This window comes from Mesoplodon mirus (genome assembly GCF_964341445.2).
Source record: "Mesoplodon mirus genome assembly, chromosome: 14".
Classification (NCBI taxonomy): Eukaryota; Metazoa; Chordata; class Mammalia; order Artiodactyla; family Ziphiidae; genus Mesoplodon; species Mesoplodon mirus.
The window spans coordinates 82,478,136-82,496,982 of NC_138990.1; the positions used below are offsets into that span (position 1 = coordinate 82,478,136).

Here is an 18,847-nt window from a genome sequence, read left to right on the forward strand (position 1 = left end):
ATAATATTATATTAATTTCAGGTGTACAGCATAGTGATTCAGTATTTTTATAGATTAAAGTTATTACTGAGAGATGGCTATAATTCCCCATGCTGTACAATATATCCTTTCACTTATCCATTTTATTCACAGTAGTTTTTATCTCTTAATCCCGTAACACTATCTTGCCCATCCTCCCTTCCCTCTCCCTAGTGGTATACACTAGTTTGTTTTCTATATCTGTGAGTCTCTTTCTGTTTTGCTGTATACATTCATTTGTTGTATTTTTTAGATTCCACATATAAGTGATAACGTACAGTATTTGTCTTTCCCTGTCTGACTTATTTCACTAATGTAAAACTCTCTAGGTCCCTGTGTATTGTTGCAAATGGCAGAATTTTATTCTTTTTTATGGATAATATTCCATTGTGTGTGTGTGTGTGTGTGTGTATGTATATATATATATATATATATATATATATATATATATGTATCTTTGTATAACAACAGGCCATTCATCTGTTGATGGACACTTGGGCTGCTTCCATATCTTGGCTGTTGTAAATAGTGCTGCTGTGAACATCGGCGTGCATGTATCTTTTTGAATTAGTGTTTTTGTTTTTCTTGGTTACGTAGCCAGGAGTGGAATTGCTGGATCATATGGTAGTTCTATTTTTAGTTTTTTGAGGAACCTCTGTAGTGTTTTCCATAGTGGCTGCACCAATTTATAGTCTTCAACAGTGCACAAGGGTTCCCTTTTCTCCACATCCTCACCAACACTTGTTATTTGTACACTTTTTGATGATAGCCATTCTGACAGGTGTGAAGTGATATCTCATGGTGTTTTGATTTGCATTTCTCTAATAATTAGTGATGTTAAGCAACTTTTCATGTTCCTGTTAGTAATCTGTATGTTTTCTTTGGAAAAATGCCTATTTAGGTCTGCCTACGTTTTGATCGGGTTGTTTGGCACATGGCTACCCGGAATTGCAAGGAAAGCTGGGCAATGTCATCTCCAGCTGGGTGGATAGCCATTGTTAAAGGTGCTTATAGATCAGTGCCATTACAACTTTGCTGTCTGTTATGCAGATAATGACCACTTAGCTTCTGATGGTTAAATGCTAACCACCTGGCCTCTACAATTCTAGAATGCTGTCATCTCCATTGATGCTAAAGAGCCTTGTTCTTGGCAGCCTCTCCTACCATCAACACTGACCTATAGAGGCAGCTACCATTGAGCTCTTCAACACTGCCTCACTAGTGTGTACCTTATAGCTTAGTGTTCTGGGCCCTTCTGGGGAACATGGTCAGGTGGGGGATTCTCTAGTCTCATGTAATAAGTCCATTTTAGCATGCCCACCTTTTAGAGCCTATCGACTCCCTTTTCAGTATCATGCCAGGGCATTCTCTACTTCTACCCTATTTACTGTAAACATATTCTTTTTCCAAGCATGAACAAGCCATTTCAGCTGTATGTTAGGATTGGCTTTAGGTGTCCTTGCCAGTACCTTAAATCCTAGGTTGCAGGACATTGTTTTTTATCCAGTTTTATTCTGCATCCCCTGTTTTAGCATCTTCAAGATCTATTCTTGGGCATGCTCTTCTGGTTTCTGTCAGTACATATTAGCCAGGTCCTGTAGCTCTTTAGTAAATATTTGCTTTCCTGTTGAAGTAGGGACAGTACTTTTCTAGTCAGGTAATGATGAGCTGACCTTGGTTATTGGAATAGAATCCACGGTGGGTGGGAGGGCAGGTCTTGAGGAAGGCATGTATCATCATGACAGGTATACCATTAGGAGGCAGCTGCCTGGTCTCCAGACAAAGAAAGGCTACTATCCTCTAGCAAGGGGGAGTGAACCATGTCTTAGACTGTGGAAGTATTGAAATATATTTTAGACATTTTTTGATACCATTGGGATTCTCATATATTTTAGAACTAGCTCCATTTTGCAGTGTCTACCTCATAAAAACACCATTGTACTGTTGTGTAAGGTTTACATGTATGAACTTTTTTATCTTCACAACCATCTTTATAAGGAATAGGTACTGTTAAAATCCCTATATTACAGATTAGGAAACTGAGACACAGAAGGTTTGAGACTTGCCCAAGGTCTCATAGCTAATATGTGGCAGAGAATTCAAACACAAGCTGACTAGGACTATAGCTCTTACTGACTTCCCTGACTGTACAAGAAAGCTTACTATAGCAGTCATTCTAATAGTGCAGACACTTGGAGAGTGGCTAAATAAATTTGGTGTAGTTTTAAAATGGAGTGAAAGTGAATGAACTAGAGAGAGCTCCAGGTTAAAATGTGGGTAAATCTCCACAATGTAATGTTGAGGAAAAAAACAAAAAGGTTACAAATATATAAAGCATACACCATTTGTATATAGATATATATTACATATTATACCTGTGTATTATGGGTTATTTGGATTACTTCATGAATAATACATATATTATGTGTATATATATACACAAGTAATGGATATATACATACAGTAGTAAAAGTATAAGGACATGCATATGAATAATAAAATCAGAATAATTTTCCTTCAAAGAAGGGATGAGAGGGAGAGGAACAAGATTGAGGCTGGACACAGAGGAAGCTTTGATTGTATTTATAATTAATCTGGAGCAAATATGACAAAATGTTTCTATTTGGGTGGTGGATACAGAAGTATTTATATTAATAGATAGGTAGATAGAATACATACATTATATTCTCTCTATATTTCTACATGTTGAAATATTTTTAAATTTGAATAAGAACAGAAAAGAAAACCTATGTGCTTTGTGTCAGTTGTAAGGACCCCTGATATCATTGTAAATTTTTTCTTCCAACCAGTTATGAATTTAAGAAAGAGATTTGAACAACAAAACAACAGTACAAAAGCTTGTCATTTCTTTAGGTTCTCACTTCACTCATGTCAACATGCTTTTCATGTAGTGTTTAGATTCTGTATAATAAATAAAAGAATATGTCCATATCACAGTGACAATATTTATATTTAAATAAAAGTATAATAGAATAATTTGCACTTTGACCTATTTGAAACTAAATGTTGGAATTTTGTTCTGGGATAGGATTTTTTTGTTGTTGTTATATTTTTTCTTGGTAAATATTAATAAAAATTCCCTATGGCTATAGGATGTGTGTGTATTAGTCTTGAATTTATGCCAGAATAGAAAAACTAGAAATGGAATGGATGACGTTACTTAATTTGTAACACTGTAAGTTGTAAAAACCCATTGCATTTCTCTGGAGTGTTTCTTAATATTTTTCAAATTAAATATTAAGAAAATTTGAGGAAAAAAATCAGAATTTGGAAGCACACCTGTGTGTTGTGAGTGAAATGGATTTGAATATTGTGATGGGAGTGCAATTTCATGCAATCATACATTTTCAACTCTGAGTCCCCAGTGCCTAGCACAGTGTCTGACACACCCTAGGTATTTTAAAAATATTTATTGAATGAACAAAAACAGTGGTGTTGCAGGGAAATTTAGTCTTAGTAAGTTGTTCTCTTTTGACTGATTCCTGCCATGAATTCGAGTCTGCCTTTGAAGGAGGTTATTCCTATAAGATACACTAAAACAAAACAAGCCATTAATTATTCTTTTCTCAGCTAGACAGATTTTTTAACATTAGCGTTTACTGAGGAACATTTTACCAATAGTAAAATTCACCCCTTTTAAATGTATAATTCAATGCACTTTGACAAATCTGTGTAGTCATGTAAGTACCACCACAGTGAGATATAGAACATTTTCATTTCCCCAGAAAATTCCTTCCTGTCTCTTTGTGGTCATTCCCCTCCCCCACCCACTGTTTCTGGCGACTTCTGATCTGATTTCTGTCCTTGTAGCTTTACCTCTTCAGAATGACATATGCATAGATTCATACGAAATGTACTTTTTGTGTCTGGCTTCTTTCACTTAGCAAACTGCCTTTGAGATTCATCCAAGTTGATGTACATATCATACTTTTTTCCTTTTTATTTCTGAGTGGTATTTCCATCTATATTTTCAAATTTTCAAAAAGATAAGTCTGTTGGATCATCTCTGTGCATACATAAAGAATAATGATCCAGAACTTTGGATGATCTTACCACACTTTGCAGCAAGTAGGAGGTAATTGGTTCTGCTCGTATGTCCCACATGTGACCATGGATGCTCCTGTGTCGGACTACAAATTTGGGGAGATTTCACAAGTGGCTGCACTGGCCAGGACCCCAGTAGCAGCTGTGTGTGAACTTGACCTCAGGATTTTATTTCTTTTTTCTTCAAGATCCTAACTAGCTTAGCTGATGTTCTTACAGTTTGCATTTTCTTTTTGGATATTGGAGGCGATCTTAACTTTTATGGACAATCTGAACAAATACTATATAGTAAGTAAATAACTCTTAAGCCTTCATAGAGATGGCCACTGCCCATCATATAAATAGCTGTGGTTTCTAGGCCCATGATTTGGAAAGATTAATGTATTTTATGGTGATAGAGTGGGCAGAAGATGAAGAACATTCTAGTGTATATATTTTATTCTAGCATACTATAATCTGCTTTTTTGTCTTCCTAAGTCTGAGAAAAGCAGCATAACCCATTAGTTAGATGTACTTGGGAGAATCACATAATGGCATGGTAGGCAATAGAAATGTTTTAAATTTAACTGATTAATAAATGAATTTCAATTATATTTCATAGAAATAGTCAAATACTTGATGAAGATGATATATTGAATGAAACACCAAAACCTTCCTTGATTGATTTGCCTGATGAGACACCTGATGCCCCACAGCTGGAAAGAAGCACAGAAATAGGAAAGACCCAGACCGCTGCAAATAGTGTGGTAAGAAATTTAAGATCTCATCCATTTATAACATGTTCCTTAAGGAAAGAAAAGACAACTGGTATTAGACATATCATGACAAAATTTCTAGCATTGATCTGCTTTTGCTGTTTTTAAGTTAAGCTCTAGAGAATATCACACTAGACCAACACTTCAACTAATAGAGATATTGAATTTCCTTCTTTGAGAACTTTGAGCAACTCAGTCCACAGTTGCAGATGGATTTTTCTTTTTTTTGTGGTATGCGGGCCTCTCCCTGTTGTGGCCTCTCCCGTTGCGGAGCACAGGCTCCGGATGCGCAGGCTCAGCAGCCATGGCTCACGGGCCCAGTCGCTCCGCGGCATGTGGGATCTTCCCGGAGCAGGGCACGAACCCGTGTCCCCTGCATCGGCAGGCAGACTCTCAACCACTGCGCCACCAGGGAAGCCCGCAGATGGATTTTTTTTAATGGTAGTTTTCTGCTAAGTAAATAATTTTTATGGTTTTATTAAGGATGCAGGATTATTTTTAGCAATTAATGTATAGGTGCCTTTTTAGTCTTTCCTAGATGAAAGTAGATACTTGAGTAAGCAACAGCCAAACCCTTCCCAGAGGAAAAGAATCCTTCCAGCGTGGATGTTAACAGAAAATCTAAGTGATCAGAACCTTTCAGTACCAGTCATCAGTGGAGGTAGGTTTTGTTTCAAGAAAATATTTAACAGAATTTGGAAGTTTTTCTGAACAAATGAAGACAGAATAGCAGTTATGTAAGTATATAACTTAGCCTAACATTTCTTTAGATGTGTTCATGAAGTCTAATTTTAAACATGAACTATTATTTTATGCCATTTATCAAACACCATTCTGCTAATTATTATGATTATGATTATTTTTTAGTGGCTTAAAACAGTACCCATTTATTAGCTTACAGGTTTTTTAAAAATTTATTTGTTTGTTTATTTATTTATTTATGGCTGCATTGGGTCTTCGTTGCGGTGCACGGGCTTCTCATTGCGGTGGCTTCTCTTGTTGCAGAGTATGGGCTCTAGGCATGCGGGCTTCAGTAGTTGTGGCTCGTGGGCTCTAGAGCGCAGGCTCAGTAGTTGTGGCACACTGGCTTAGGTGCTCGGTGGCATGTGGGATCTTCCCAGACCAAGGCTCGAACCCATGTCCCCTGCATTGGCAGGCTGATTCTTAACCAGTGTGCCACCAGGGAAGAAAAGAAAACCACCAGGTTTTCTTTGTTTTGTTTTTTTTGTGGTACGCGGGCCTCTCACTGTTGTGCTCCCATTGCGGAGCACAGGCTCCAGACGTGTAGGCTCAGTGGCCATGGCTCACAGGCCCAGCCGCTCTGCGTTATGTGGAATCTTCCCGGACCGGGGCACGAACTCGTGTCCCCTGCATCAGCAGGCGGACTCTCAACCACTGCGCCACCAGGGAAGCCCTGGGTCAGTTTTAAATGTAGATTTTGGTTCTTGGCTCTCTAAGCCTTTCTTCCTTCTGGAATTTTGTCTTTAACTTTCTACCTGCACTGTTAGCCTCAAACTCAGCCCTCTGACCACTTAAGCCAGTAAGGCTGCAGCTTTCTGTCACCTGCGAATTGGGGGATGCCCTCAGGAAAAAAGTCACAAATTGATAAACCTCACAGAGTGTAGTTAATTTTTCAAGGTCAGACTCTTCATTTCTGCCTTTTTGGTTACTCTCTAGTGCCTTCAAATAGTTGTTTTTTTAAAAAAAATACTTTGTCTAAAATTTGTAATGGTTTTGTTTGGGATGATCAGTTCAGTCAATCCGCCTTTTTACCTTGAACATTGTCTTTTATAAATTGACAGCACAATTAACAGCTCAATATATGTCAGTTGAATGTTCCGACTCTTACCATTTCTCATGTTCAGCACAGTGGTCGTAGAAGTCTTCTAAAGTTTTTGATCAAATATGTTGTGTACAGAATATTCCTTATTTAATGCTAATTTAGATTGTAGTAGGATCAGAGTGATCTTGTGGCAAAAATAGCTTATATATCATGTGGTGAGGGAGATGTGATTTAATCTAGAGAATTTTCATATTTAAATCTAAGATTTCCTGCTAAGTGTTTTATTCCAGGACAGTGGTTTTCAATTCCCCACCCCCCATCATTACATGTATAATATATTTTTATCAGTAACATTTCTCATTAAGTGTGGTTCTTCTCAGTTTGTAGGAAGGGAATGGGGGATGGTAGTGGAGAGGGGGCAGCACTTTCCCTCAGTAGAACCTTTTCTCTAATATAGAAAGAATATTATTTGACCAAAAATTGGACCAGTGTGAACTGCCTCCTTGCAAACAAGTTCTTTTCTTTCAGAGTTATTTTGTACTGTATCTGCTTCTGTACTACCATTATTACATGACTTATGATCGTCTAAAATACATTTGCTTCAAATTATAAATTTGAAGCAAATATCCATTAATTTTCACTTGATAAATGCACCATATAAAATAAGAAGCATTTTTTTGGGCACCTCACCTTGAAAATACAAATGAGAGTAATTTGACATTGATTTGGACAGGAATATTATATAGTACATAATATACTTAAAATGCTAAAGCTTCAAAATAAGATAAAAAAGTCTTTGCATTCAGGCATGTCTTATAAATTCAGACTTTGGGGGAATACTTAAAAAAGCAAAGTTAGGTTACTTAACTCCTTTAAAGACTGAAAGATTTAGAAGTAAAGGACAGTTTTGTACTTGAATCCAGCTAATTGAAGGTTGGAATAATTTGACTTTTTCTGCTGTGTAGTTTTTAATTATTGTTATTGTTCTGTTTGTTTAAGTAGTATATCATCCAGGTCAATAGACCAATGCTAATGATTTTGAAAAATCAATTTCCAAGATGCATTTTAGGCTCATTTAGATGTAGGATACTTTCTTACGTCTTCTGCAGCTTTAGTACTCTGTTGTGTTCATTGATCTTTATTTAGACTATCTGAAACCGTCTTGATATTTTGGAACCATCTGTGACATTAATTACAGGACAAATAATAACGTTAATTGATGTTAACTAACTTATCTAAGATCATAATAAATGCCAGAGCTATAACTGAGGCCTAGTTCTGTCTGACTGTAAAGCCCATGCTCTGAACCATATCACTATACCTGGATGGCCACCTAAATTTACCCTCTGTATGCTTTGGGGGTTTGGTTTGGTTTGGTTTTTGCTTTTTATTTTTATTAATATGCCCTTGCATTCTCTCCTAGATCTTTTCTCAGTTTAACTGTTAGTTTAATTCTTATATGTACGTGAATGTTTGCTGTGATCAGGCTATCCTTTCTGTCTTTCAACCAGTATACTTCTAATTTATTTACTTTTCTGGGTCCCCAGGTACTAGCCCTTAGATGTTATCATGAGCTTCTCAGGCCTGGGCTAAAATTTTTCCGTGTCCCTTAGTGATTGGTAAGTGAATATAAATATTTGGGCAAAGGGTATCAGAGCCTCCCCTCTCTTTGCTTCCTTTTGCTTCCTCAACCTTCTAGACCCCAGGACAAGTTAGAACTCCTAGGGTATGACACTCTTGCTAGATTGAAAAGGGAGCTTTTATATTTTCACTGGTTATCATGCTACCCTTTAGTATTCTTCTTTCCCCATCTTCTAATCCTCCAGCATGGAGTTATGAAAAGTGGCACATGCTGATAAAGGTTGAAGTAGTAAGTAGTCCCCAAACCATTTAGTTTACACTTAATTTTGTACTCTGAATATTTTCTGTATGACAACTCAATACAGATTATAAATATTTAACTGACATTGTTTAATTTAATTATGGTTCAGTTTACTTAAAGCTCTAGTTATTCTTTACATTTACTTTATTTTAAGCATCCTTGTTAAATGGTCTAATTAATTCTAATCATTTTTTAGCCTCTTGGATTTTCTAGCTGTATAGTCATATCTACAGAATTATGATAATTTTGGCTCTTCTGATCTATTTACTGCTTTTAAAAACATTTCTTATTTCATAAGTTAGATCCTATAAATTTTAAATAAAAATGGATAAAATTGGCATCTGTATTCCTGATTTTAACAGTAATTCTGTTAGTGTTTCAGCATTTAATATGATTGGTATTTGATTCTGATACTCATCATGTTTAGGGTGATTGATTCCTTCAGGAATAACTGTTGAATTCTTTGAAAAAAATTTTTGTTATAGAAACAGTCCTGAATTTTCATATGATAATGTAATTAATGATGTTGGTAGATTTCCTAATGTTGTACCATGCTTGTGTTCCTGGAATAAGTTAATTTTATTGTGGTGACTTATTATTTTCATGCTGTGCTAGATTTGCTGATATTTAGTTTAGGACGTTTGTATCTATATTCATAAGTGTGGTTAGTATTTTTCTCCATTTGTGCCATCCATGTCAGATTTTGACATTAGAGCTATGTCAGCATTGTATAAAGTGCATTAGGAGATTTTTTATGCTCTCAAGGACAGTTTGAATAACAGAAATATCCATTTCTTTATAGAACTTTCCTTTATCACAATCTGGGCTGGTGCCTACTTTTAGTAGTTGATAGTTCTGGCATAAGAATAGGTAAGTTAGACCAGTAAAAAAGAATGAAACACCCCAAAGCAGATTAGAATGACACACATTTAATGTATAAGAAATTATCAGTTAAATTGATGGGGAAAGGATGCATCATTATTAAACATGATGTTGGGAGAATTAGCTTTCCACTTGGAAGAAATAATACTAGAGCACTCACTGCTCATGCCATATCCATAAATAAACTTCTACTGAATTAATAACCAATGTAAAAATTGAAACCATTAAGGCATTTGAAGAAAATATGGGGAAATATTTTTTATTACTTCTGAGAGACTTTCTTAAGATGATGGGGAGCCTAGAACCATAAGGGAAAATTTGGCAGGTCTATTTAGATTAAAGGTAAAAAAAATTTTTAATGCAAAACACACTGTAAACAGAGTCAGAGGCAAATAGCAGACTGACAAACAATCTGCTGGGAGATATTATCTGTCACAGTTATAAAATAGATAGAAGGTTTGTAATAATTGTCTACTTAGTAACAGAAAAGAAAGAACTTGGTAGAAATTTGGGGCATTTTATATGCTGTACTACAGAAGAATAAATACAAACAGCCAATAAATATATGACTACTATCAGATAGGGAGATGTAAACTAAAACAACCAGGTACCAGTTTCTGTTTATTAAGCTCATCAAAATCTAAGCAATTGATAATATTCAGTACTGACCAAAATGGGTATCAGCAAACATGGTTGGTGGAAGTATAAGTTGGTATAGGCTTTTAAAGTTATTTAGAGACATTAAATAGAGATATTTGCCAATATCTCTTAAATCTTTAAATGTATAACACATTTTGGTCCAGAAATTCCAATTCTAGGTATTTATCCCAGAGAAATAATAGCATGTATACTTTTAGCCCTGTATATATTTATGTATTTGTAAATATATTTGCTTATACTTAGGAAAAAGTTGAGAAGGATACGCATCAAATTGTTACTATAACTGTTAGGAGTGGTTTCTTTGGAGGATAAAATTGGATGGTTGTGATTTTATGACATATATGCATATAGTTGAGCTAGTATTCATATAGTATTAGTGTAACTGCTCATGTAAGTAAATGCAGTTAGTAATTGTTTAAAATAAACTGATTTGTTCTAATAGCTAATTTCTTTTATATTTCTATCATTTAAGTATACCTATTCTGGATTTAGAAAAATAGTTTATATGCCAGATACAAAGATTGTTATGGGCCAATTAACTTATATATTTTATATATGCTTTGTGAAGAACATTTTAACAATATCAAAATGACTTCTTCCTGTGCAAAAAAAACAAAAAAAGAGCTCTGGTTCCTAGAAGGGAATTTGTAGTATATCATTTGGAATTTTAAAGAATGGAATATTTTAAATATACATATATTTAATTTTAGAATTTTATATATATCTGTGACACTTGGAATGTGGTGACCTGTCATTTGTGGAAAAGCTGTGCCTTATTTAATATACAGTTTCTTAGTTCCTAGCATAGTAAACAGTATCATAGTTGATTATTTCCCTTGGTTTCACTAATTCATAACTGCTGTAATATTTGGTCATTTGCTTCACCAAACTGTATAGTCAGTTCTATTTAGTCCTATTTCTGCCAGTTTTTAAAATGATGTGAAATGTTCCCTAATTTAGATTCAAAACAAAGATTTAAATAATTGAGACTGAGTTTAGTTATTAGATAGTTTTTTCATAAGTTTTCTTTGATAAGTACATTACTTTTATATTGGTCCAGTGATTTTCCTGCTCAATAATATGGACAGTATTCTATTAGTACTTCTTTTCTGAATTTAATGAGGGTGTGTTATTTCAGGGCATTTGAATATCCTTTAGAACAGCTCTGAGCAAACTACAGCCCATGAGCCAAATTCAGCCCACTGCCTGTTTCTGTAAAGAAAGTTTTATTGGAACATAGCCATACTCATCCATGTATGTATTGTCTATGGCTGGTTTCACACTACAAGGCAGAGTTGGGTAGTTGTGACAAATATTATATGGCTCACAGTGCTTAAAATATTTATTCACTGGCTTTTTACAGAAGTTTGCTAACCTTTGCTTTAGAACATTAAAATAGTGACTACAGATTGCCTTACATACCTGTATCCAGTCTCTCAAAGAATCGTTGGACAATTTCTGTTTATGCTAACAATTCAGTTACTCAGACATATTCATTGAGTATCAGTTTTGTGTTAGGCATAGGTCTAGATACTAGAGACACAAAATGGGGAACAATGAACAAGGCACAGATAGTCTCTGCCCTCATGAAGTAGAGGAGAAAGACAACTAACCATGAAGATTTTCCTCTTAAAATAAGTAGATCTTTTTTCTTTTCTGATAAGACAATTCATGAATTTGTTAACAAAATGTGATGCTGATTTAAGTTTCCCCACTACACTGAACCTTGAATAAGTATGGCAATGCAATGTCCATTGTTATTGAGATTTGTTTTCTTTATCAGTGAAGTTTGTAGAGGTTGCTCTTCCTTTTCAGTTATTTTAGGTACTTAATCTGTATTTAAGGTAACTTAAGTTGTATTACTGACTGTGGATGATAGAGGCTCAGTAAGAATATGTAAAATTCATTGGATAGCTATATGTCAGATTTTCTGTTAGAGAAATTCAATGCCAAAATTTTAAAAAATGTATATGATAACTAACATACATGTGGTACTCTGAGAGTTTATATATCTTACCTCATTTACTCCTCCTAATAACTCCATCAGTTATTATTATAACTCCCTTTTTCTAGATGATGAAACCAAAGTTGAGAGAGGTGAGGTGAAACAGTTAAAGGATGGAGCCTGCCCACATTAGCATCTTGGCCAGGATGACTTCAGGGCTGGAGCTCCTGGCCATGGTGCTGCTTAATACTTTGTGAGATTTGCAAATATGCATTTTCAGATTGGAGATTGGCCTTAGTATAAATAGAACTTTAAATTTACTTGCTCTTTTATCCTTTTTCTTTTTTCTTCTTCTTTTTTTTTTGGTATGGATTATTGACATTTGAAGGTACAGGAGATAATTTTCTTCTTCTTTTTCTTTGTGTTTATGTACTTGTGTGTGATTAAGATAATAATGTAATCCAGGAAAGTGGAAAAGAAGGAATCTGCAAAGACAAAACCCAAGTAAACATCACACAACAAGGAAGAAAGCGATTAATTTCATCAGGAAGTACAGAAAGTATATCAGCAGAGCAAGACACAGGAAAAAAGTGCAAAAATGCTGACCAGGAAGAGTCTATCATTTCATCCAAGGTGATTTTTTAAAAATTCATAATTTGATTGTTTATTTTCTTCATCAGGTGTTCTAGTTAGGAATAGTTATATGCTGTATATATCAAGGAAAAACCAAAAATGCTTTTTATATTGAGTTTATCAAGATAAAAACTAGCCCCAGTTTTTCTTTTGTTTGTTTTTGGGTTGTGGCTTACTGAAACTAATCTTTAATATAGCACTTGCAATGTAGAAAACAAAGCTATTTAATTTAGAAATTTTCAGACTGAAAAAAAGGTGGAGACCACTTGAATTTGGTCATAATTTGGTACCTCCATTTTGAAAATCTGGTGTCTTCTATTCTATTGGTCATTCTCAGACTGCCTGTAACTACCTTTTTCTTGATAAGTATGAAGAGAGGAACAACAAATGGGTAGTTCTTAACAGCCTGTTGCAGGATTACTTCTGGACTAACTTGCAGTATTTATAAATCTTTTCTTTCCTCTTTCAGTTTTTGCTAAGTCACTAGAATGGTTTGGCTGACTGAAGCATTCTTTGGTACTGGATACTCTAAGAAAATGAGGCCTATTTATTGGATGAATTTAAAAAGAGAGAGAGAGAAGGGAAAAAAAGAGAGAGATGGCCCTAGGACAAAAAGATCAGGTATTCTTCCTTTCAGGAGTAGGGTGGCTTTAGATGACAGTTTTCATGATCCTTGTAGACCTATGGCTAAACTTTGTGGGTCCCCATCTATTTAGTCTCATTGAGAGCCATAAGAGTAGGATTGGTTTTAGAATAGCATGCACTGGATTGATGGAAATTCCAGCAGCTATCCCAGAGAGTCAGACCTTTTATAGTTCTCCCCTCACTCTTGCCTCCTCTCTCATTAGAGAAGATCCTGCTTCTCACTGGATCCTTTCCTCAAGCTAGAGAAGTGGGGTGTAATCACTATAGGCTCAACTCCTTTGCTTACTTATGGAGTCAAGTTTAATAAATGAAAACAAAATGTGTTCTGACTCATATTGGCTATAAAGACTTATTAAGATCATCAGTGCAGTTTGGGGTTTGCAGCCATGGATGAGTCACATGCAAGTTCCTGCACATCGAGGGAAGGAGAATGCTTTTAGAGAGGGGAAAAGGAAGTTGGGAGGACTATAGTAAACAGAGTCCATGGTTTTTCATTGGCTGAGTCCTTGCCAGGAAGGAAGAGGAGTCTTTCTTTTTCATGTTGTGCTCTGCTGTCATCACAGGGCATGAGAGCTCTGCCTTCTGGTCTCTCAACTCTATTTAATGGAAGTTTCTGTTTATTAATTTTTTACATTTTACCCCTTTTGATCAAGATCTTTCTCTGAAAGCACTACTGATCAAGAATCAGGTTTTCTGGTTTCAGTGGCTTTTTGTCCCATAATGCCAGGAGGGGCCTTTGCTGGTTGTGGTGTCTCACATTGGAGAGAAAGTACAGATTGGAAACCTATTGAAGTCACATTCAAGTATCAAGGAGAGGTAGGAGGAAGAACTTTCAGGCACTTTTAATCTAAAGTCTCTATGTTATCAAGATCATAGAGACTGGAGAGCATCTGAAGTGTTATGTCATCATCAAAGGTTTGGCAGACAAGGTTCCAACAGGCCTGGTCTGGATATCTTGGGAAAGCTGTCTCATCAGATGCGGCTTCAGTTATGGGAAATCTTTACCTTCAGGTCATCAGATGACGTGCAGGGCCTGTCAGGGTTCGGTGCAGTTTTTAGGTGTGTCACATGAATCCCAGAGTCCACTCCTTGGAGTTTGGCAGCACAAGGGCTGGTTTGCAGTACCTGATAGGGGCCTTTCCAGTGAGGCTGAAGAGAGTTCTTGGAGTTTGGCAGCACAAGGGCTGGTTTGCAGTACCTGATAGGGGCCTTTCCAGTGAGGTTGAAGAGAGTTCTTCTGGAGGTGTTTCTTTCCAATAGACGAAATATCCAGGTTGCCAGGTGATGTTTAAGGTCATCATCTCCCACAAGTACACTATGAAAAGATTGCTCTACCAAAACATGGTTATTTTTAATAGAAGAAATTAGGCCTTTGCAATATTGGATGATCTCTCCTCTTATCAGTTGTGAGTCAAAAGAAGCAAGAGCCAAGTGCATTGAGCATCCTGTGGCTGTCTTAAAGGGTGAGGGCTTTATGAGTTCCAAAAGGGGTGGATCTGAGATTTAGAAGGACCAATGGCAAGTTATCTGGAGAGCCTTTACAAATTTTGCCAATTGAGTCATAATAATGCCATTAGTGTCTTCACCTAAACGAGAATTGAGAGTGGTAAGCACAGTGAAAGTGTTGTAAAACTGGCTAAATAGCAAACTTGTTGAAGCGCCTGATCAGTAAAATGTGTTCCTTGATCACCATGAAATTTGAGAGGAATTCCCCAGGTAGGGATACTCTTTTCTAAAAGGACCTTAACCACAGAAGAAGCAGTAGTCTGTCTGCAAGGGAGGCCTGTCTATATGTGAAAACACATAGACCATTACTAAAACATATTTATATCCATGAGCCAGAGCAAGTTGTCAGACCTTGAGTGGTCCATTGGACAGTTTAAATTGTTTAGGAGCAGTACAAACAGACTTCTTTGAGTTGTATTTCAGACAAGTAGGACAAGTGAGGTAGATACTTTTGGTGGATTTGTCAGTGTTTCCCCATCAGTACTGATTCATGAATGCTATCATTTTGTCAGTAGACCAGTGGTTTAATGCAGGTACAGGGGTGATGAGTGGGGATTTTAGAGTCTCCAGTAGGACTGGGTTGTTAGTTAGTCTAAACCAGAGCTTTCTCTTTTTATCAAACCAACAATTTTTGAATTTCTAATCTTGTTTTTCCTTTTCTGAGGCCAGTTGTTGGGCTTCTTTAGCCAGTTTTTCTAAGTTATCATTTGGGGAAATGTTCCTTTGGACCAACAGAATGTTGTTAACCCCTTTCAGGGCAGCATTCCCTGCAGAAATGTCAGCAAAGTGATTTCCCTTAGCTTCCAGAGAGTAAAGTTTAGAATGCCCTGGAATATTAGTAATAGCTAAAGTGGCAGATAAAAATATTGCATTCCTGAACATAAGAGCCACTTAAAATTTTATTTCCGCTGGAAGTAAGGAAACCACGTTGCTTCCACAGTATTCCAAAATCATGAGCTACTCTTCAAGTGTGTGCCATCAGTATAAATATTGGCAGTTTTGCCCTTAGCTAAAGTACAAGCCCATTTGAGAGTGTATAATTCAGCCCGTTGGGCCAAAGTAACCATTGGTAAAGATGCTGCCTCAGCAACATCAAAAGGAGTTGCAAAGCATACCCAGCATAATATTTGCCATCGTTACCTTTTAAATAAGAACATCAGTGAACCAGGAGAAGTCAATGTTACTGAGAGATCTTTCCTGTAAATCATCATGAGGAGTCAGGAGGTGATCAGTCAGTGTTAAGCAGTCAAGAGAGACTTCTTTCGTGACAGAGGGGGGAAGAGTAGCAGGGTTAAGGTTATTATAGCATAGAAGAGTTATGCGAGGAGCAGTTAACAAAAGGACTTACTTCATAGGAGGTGAGGCAGCTGGCTGAGAAATATTGAGGGTGATGAGAATTCAGGAGGGCTTCTACTGCATGAGGTACAGAAATAGTTAGAGGGGATCCCATAGTTTTCTTGGTGGCCTTAACCCAAAGGGCAGTGGCCATGATGGCTTTAAGGCAAGCAGGGTATCCCTGTGCCACAGGGTCCAGTTACTGGCGATAATGCAGTGTGGGTTGATGGTGGACCGCGTGGTTTGGGGCGAGTATCCCAAGGGCATTCTCTTCCTTTTCATATACAAAAAGGAAAAGAGAGAATTTGATGATTGGGATTCTCAAGGGCAGGCGGGTTCATCAGACTCAACTTTAAGGCCTTAAAGGCTATGTTGTTTGGTTCTTCCCATAAGTTTGAGTCATGGTTGTTATTGTTTAATAAAGCATACAGAGGTTTGGCCATAAGAGAGAAATTTGGAATTCAATTTTGGCAGTAACCAACTATCCTGAGAAAACTTTGCAGTTGGCGGGTTAGTTTGGAGTTTGGGAAAACTTAGGACATCATGAAGTGTATCTGGATCTACATGTAGCTTTTGTTCTGATATCAGATGCCCTAAATATCGAACCTGGGTTTGGGCAAACTGCAATTTTTCTTTGACGACCTTATGTCCCTTTCAGGCTAAAAACTTTGGCAAGTGAATACTGTCTTCCTGTGAGGATGATTGAGAAGGAGAGCAAAGAAGCAAATCATCCACATATTGCAAATCTGTGAGGATCTTCTGTTACTTTGGGAAAATCTTTGACTATTGCTCACAGTTCAGCTTTAGTCCAGGGAATATAAGAAATTAAGGGTTTAGCCTCTGGCTCCTCAGAAGGCTTAATTTTAAAGCAACAGGTTCTGGCAATTTCAAAGGAAGAGGGAGTAGGGAGAGTTTCAGAGAAAAGGGGAAGTTTAGCAAGAAAATTAGTATGGGGGCACTGAGGGTACAGAGGAGGTGTAGACAGTACAAAAGGAAGGAGGAAGTTTGTGCCAGAGGCAGAGTCTGACCATAGGAGCTGAGGGAGAAAGACAAGATGGCACCTGAGGTGGAGCCTGAGCTGAAGAAGCTAAGGAAGAAGAGACTGAAGCTTCAGAAGCTATTTTGTTTTTCTTTAATCATTTGCCTCAGTTAATCTTAAAATCTTATTTTGCAGAGAGGCAATTTTAGACTTCTGATAACATTGGGAAACCTCAAAATTTCAAATCAAAATAGTCATTCCATTCAGTTCTGGAAGTTTTTGAGCTATTGTAATCCAGCTTGGTTTTAAGAAAATTAATTTGGGGATTTCAAAAGTTTCCAATAATGGCCATTGATATTCTAAATTGCCTTTGGTCAGGTTGGTCCATTTAGTTGGAAATGCCCGTGAGGAAGGACTGTGGTTTTTAAACACAAAATCAGCTGAAGTACCTGTTGTGGGGGTGGGTTGCCCTCAAAATATTTAGATAACTGGGATCCCAATTCTCAGAGGTTTTTCTCTATAATAAAAGAACAATTTTCAAACAGCTTAAACAACTTACAGCTTAAACAGCTCAATTCAAACAGCTTGCAACTCAAACAGCTCGCAAATCTAATACCAGCCAGTTCTAAGGAAGCAGTTTGGTCCTGGAGAAGCCAAGCCAGAGGCTTCTCAGCCAGCTTCAGTTAAAACAATCTGATCTCAGTCAGACCAAAGTGCCAAATGAGTACCCTCATGCAGAACAAGGCCTTAACCTGGAAGACAGAACCTTAAAATATATTCCAGATAAAGTCTGGAGAGCTTCAAATGCAAAGAGGATATGAGCTCGGATCCTGGAGAAACATGTACCTTCAAACTGCAGGGTCTGCAAGAAAAATCAGTGAGCACGGTGGACTCAGTTGTGGGACTGCACCTGTTTGCTCACCAGCCCTGGAGCTATTGGGGGTCTTCTCTGATCCCCATACAGGCCACCAAAATGTTGACCTAAAACAAATGGACTTCTAGATATTTCTTCAGCAGAAATGGTTTTATTTGTGATCAGCCATTCGAGGTCTATAACCATGGCAAGCCATGTGCTGCAAGTTCTCGCTTTACAAGGGAAGGAGAACTCTCTTATAGAGAGGAAAAGGAGGTTGGCGGACTATAGTAAACTAAAACTAGATGGCTTTTTATTGGCTGAATCATTGCCAGGAAAGAAGAGGAGTCTTCTTTCTGTTGGGCTTTGCTCATCACAGGGCATGAGAGCTCCATCTTCTGGTATCCTGACTCTATTTAACTGAGGTTTCTTTTTATTGATCTTTTACAATATCAATATAACTGCCCTTTTTTTTTCCAAGAAGAGAAAATTTTTTTCAGAGGAAAATCTGTAGTATACACGTTTTCCTATGTTTATACCAACCCATAAAGTTTGATAATTACAAGTGAACCTTTAAGAAACATCAGACCTTTTCTGCCAACTGTTAGGACTTCAATCAAGGTTATTCAGAAAGAAACATTTTAAGTTATCAGGAATATCAAAAGATCTAGATGTTCAATAAAATCTTCGAAACGTTACCAAAAATAGGTTGTTTATTCCTGAAAGCTGGTAGGGAGGTGATATTTTAAGAGTATCTTCATTTGTCTTGAGTACGCTAGATTCTTGGCTTGGCTGACCAAAATAACAGGAGAGGTGAAGAGTGTAACTCTTATTTACATAGCTATCTCTTAAGTAAGACTGTATCCCCCAGAGCTCCTTAGTGTTCGTTCACTGCGTCAAAGAATT

At 36.8% G+C, this 18,847-nt stretch overlaps 1 protein-coding gene across 2 annotated transcripts in view; it reads left to right on the forward strand.

Annotated features, from left to right (window-relative positions):
* Positions 1-18,847, forward strand: part of APLF (aprataxin and PNKP like factor) — an 88,581-nt gene that overhangs the window by 36,864 nt on the left and 32,870 nt on the right. For both annotated transcript variants that reach the window (XM_082642507.1, XM_082642506.1), the window contains exons 4-6: positions 4,685-4,829; positions 5,367-5,499; positions 12,439-12,623. In XM_082642507.1, the coding sequence (XP_082498633.1) occupies positions 4,685-4,829; positions 5,367-5,499; positions 12,439-12,623 (463 nt within the window). The remainder of the gene's footprint in view (positions 1-4,684; positions 4,830-5,366; positions 5,500-12,438; positions 12,624-18,847) is intronic.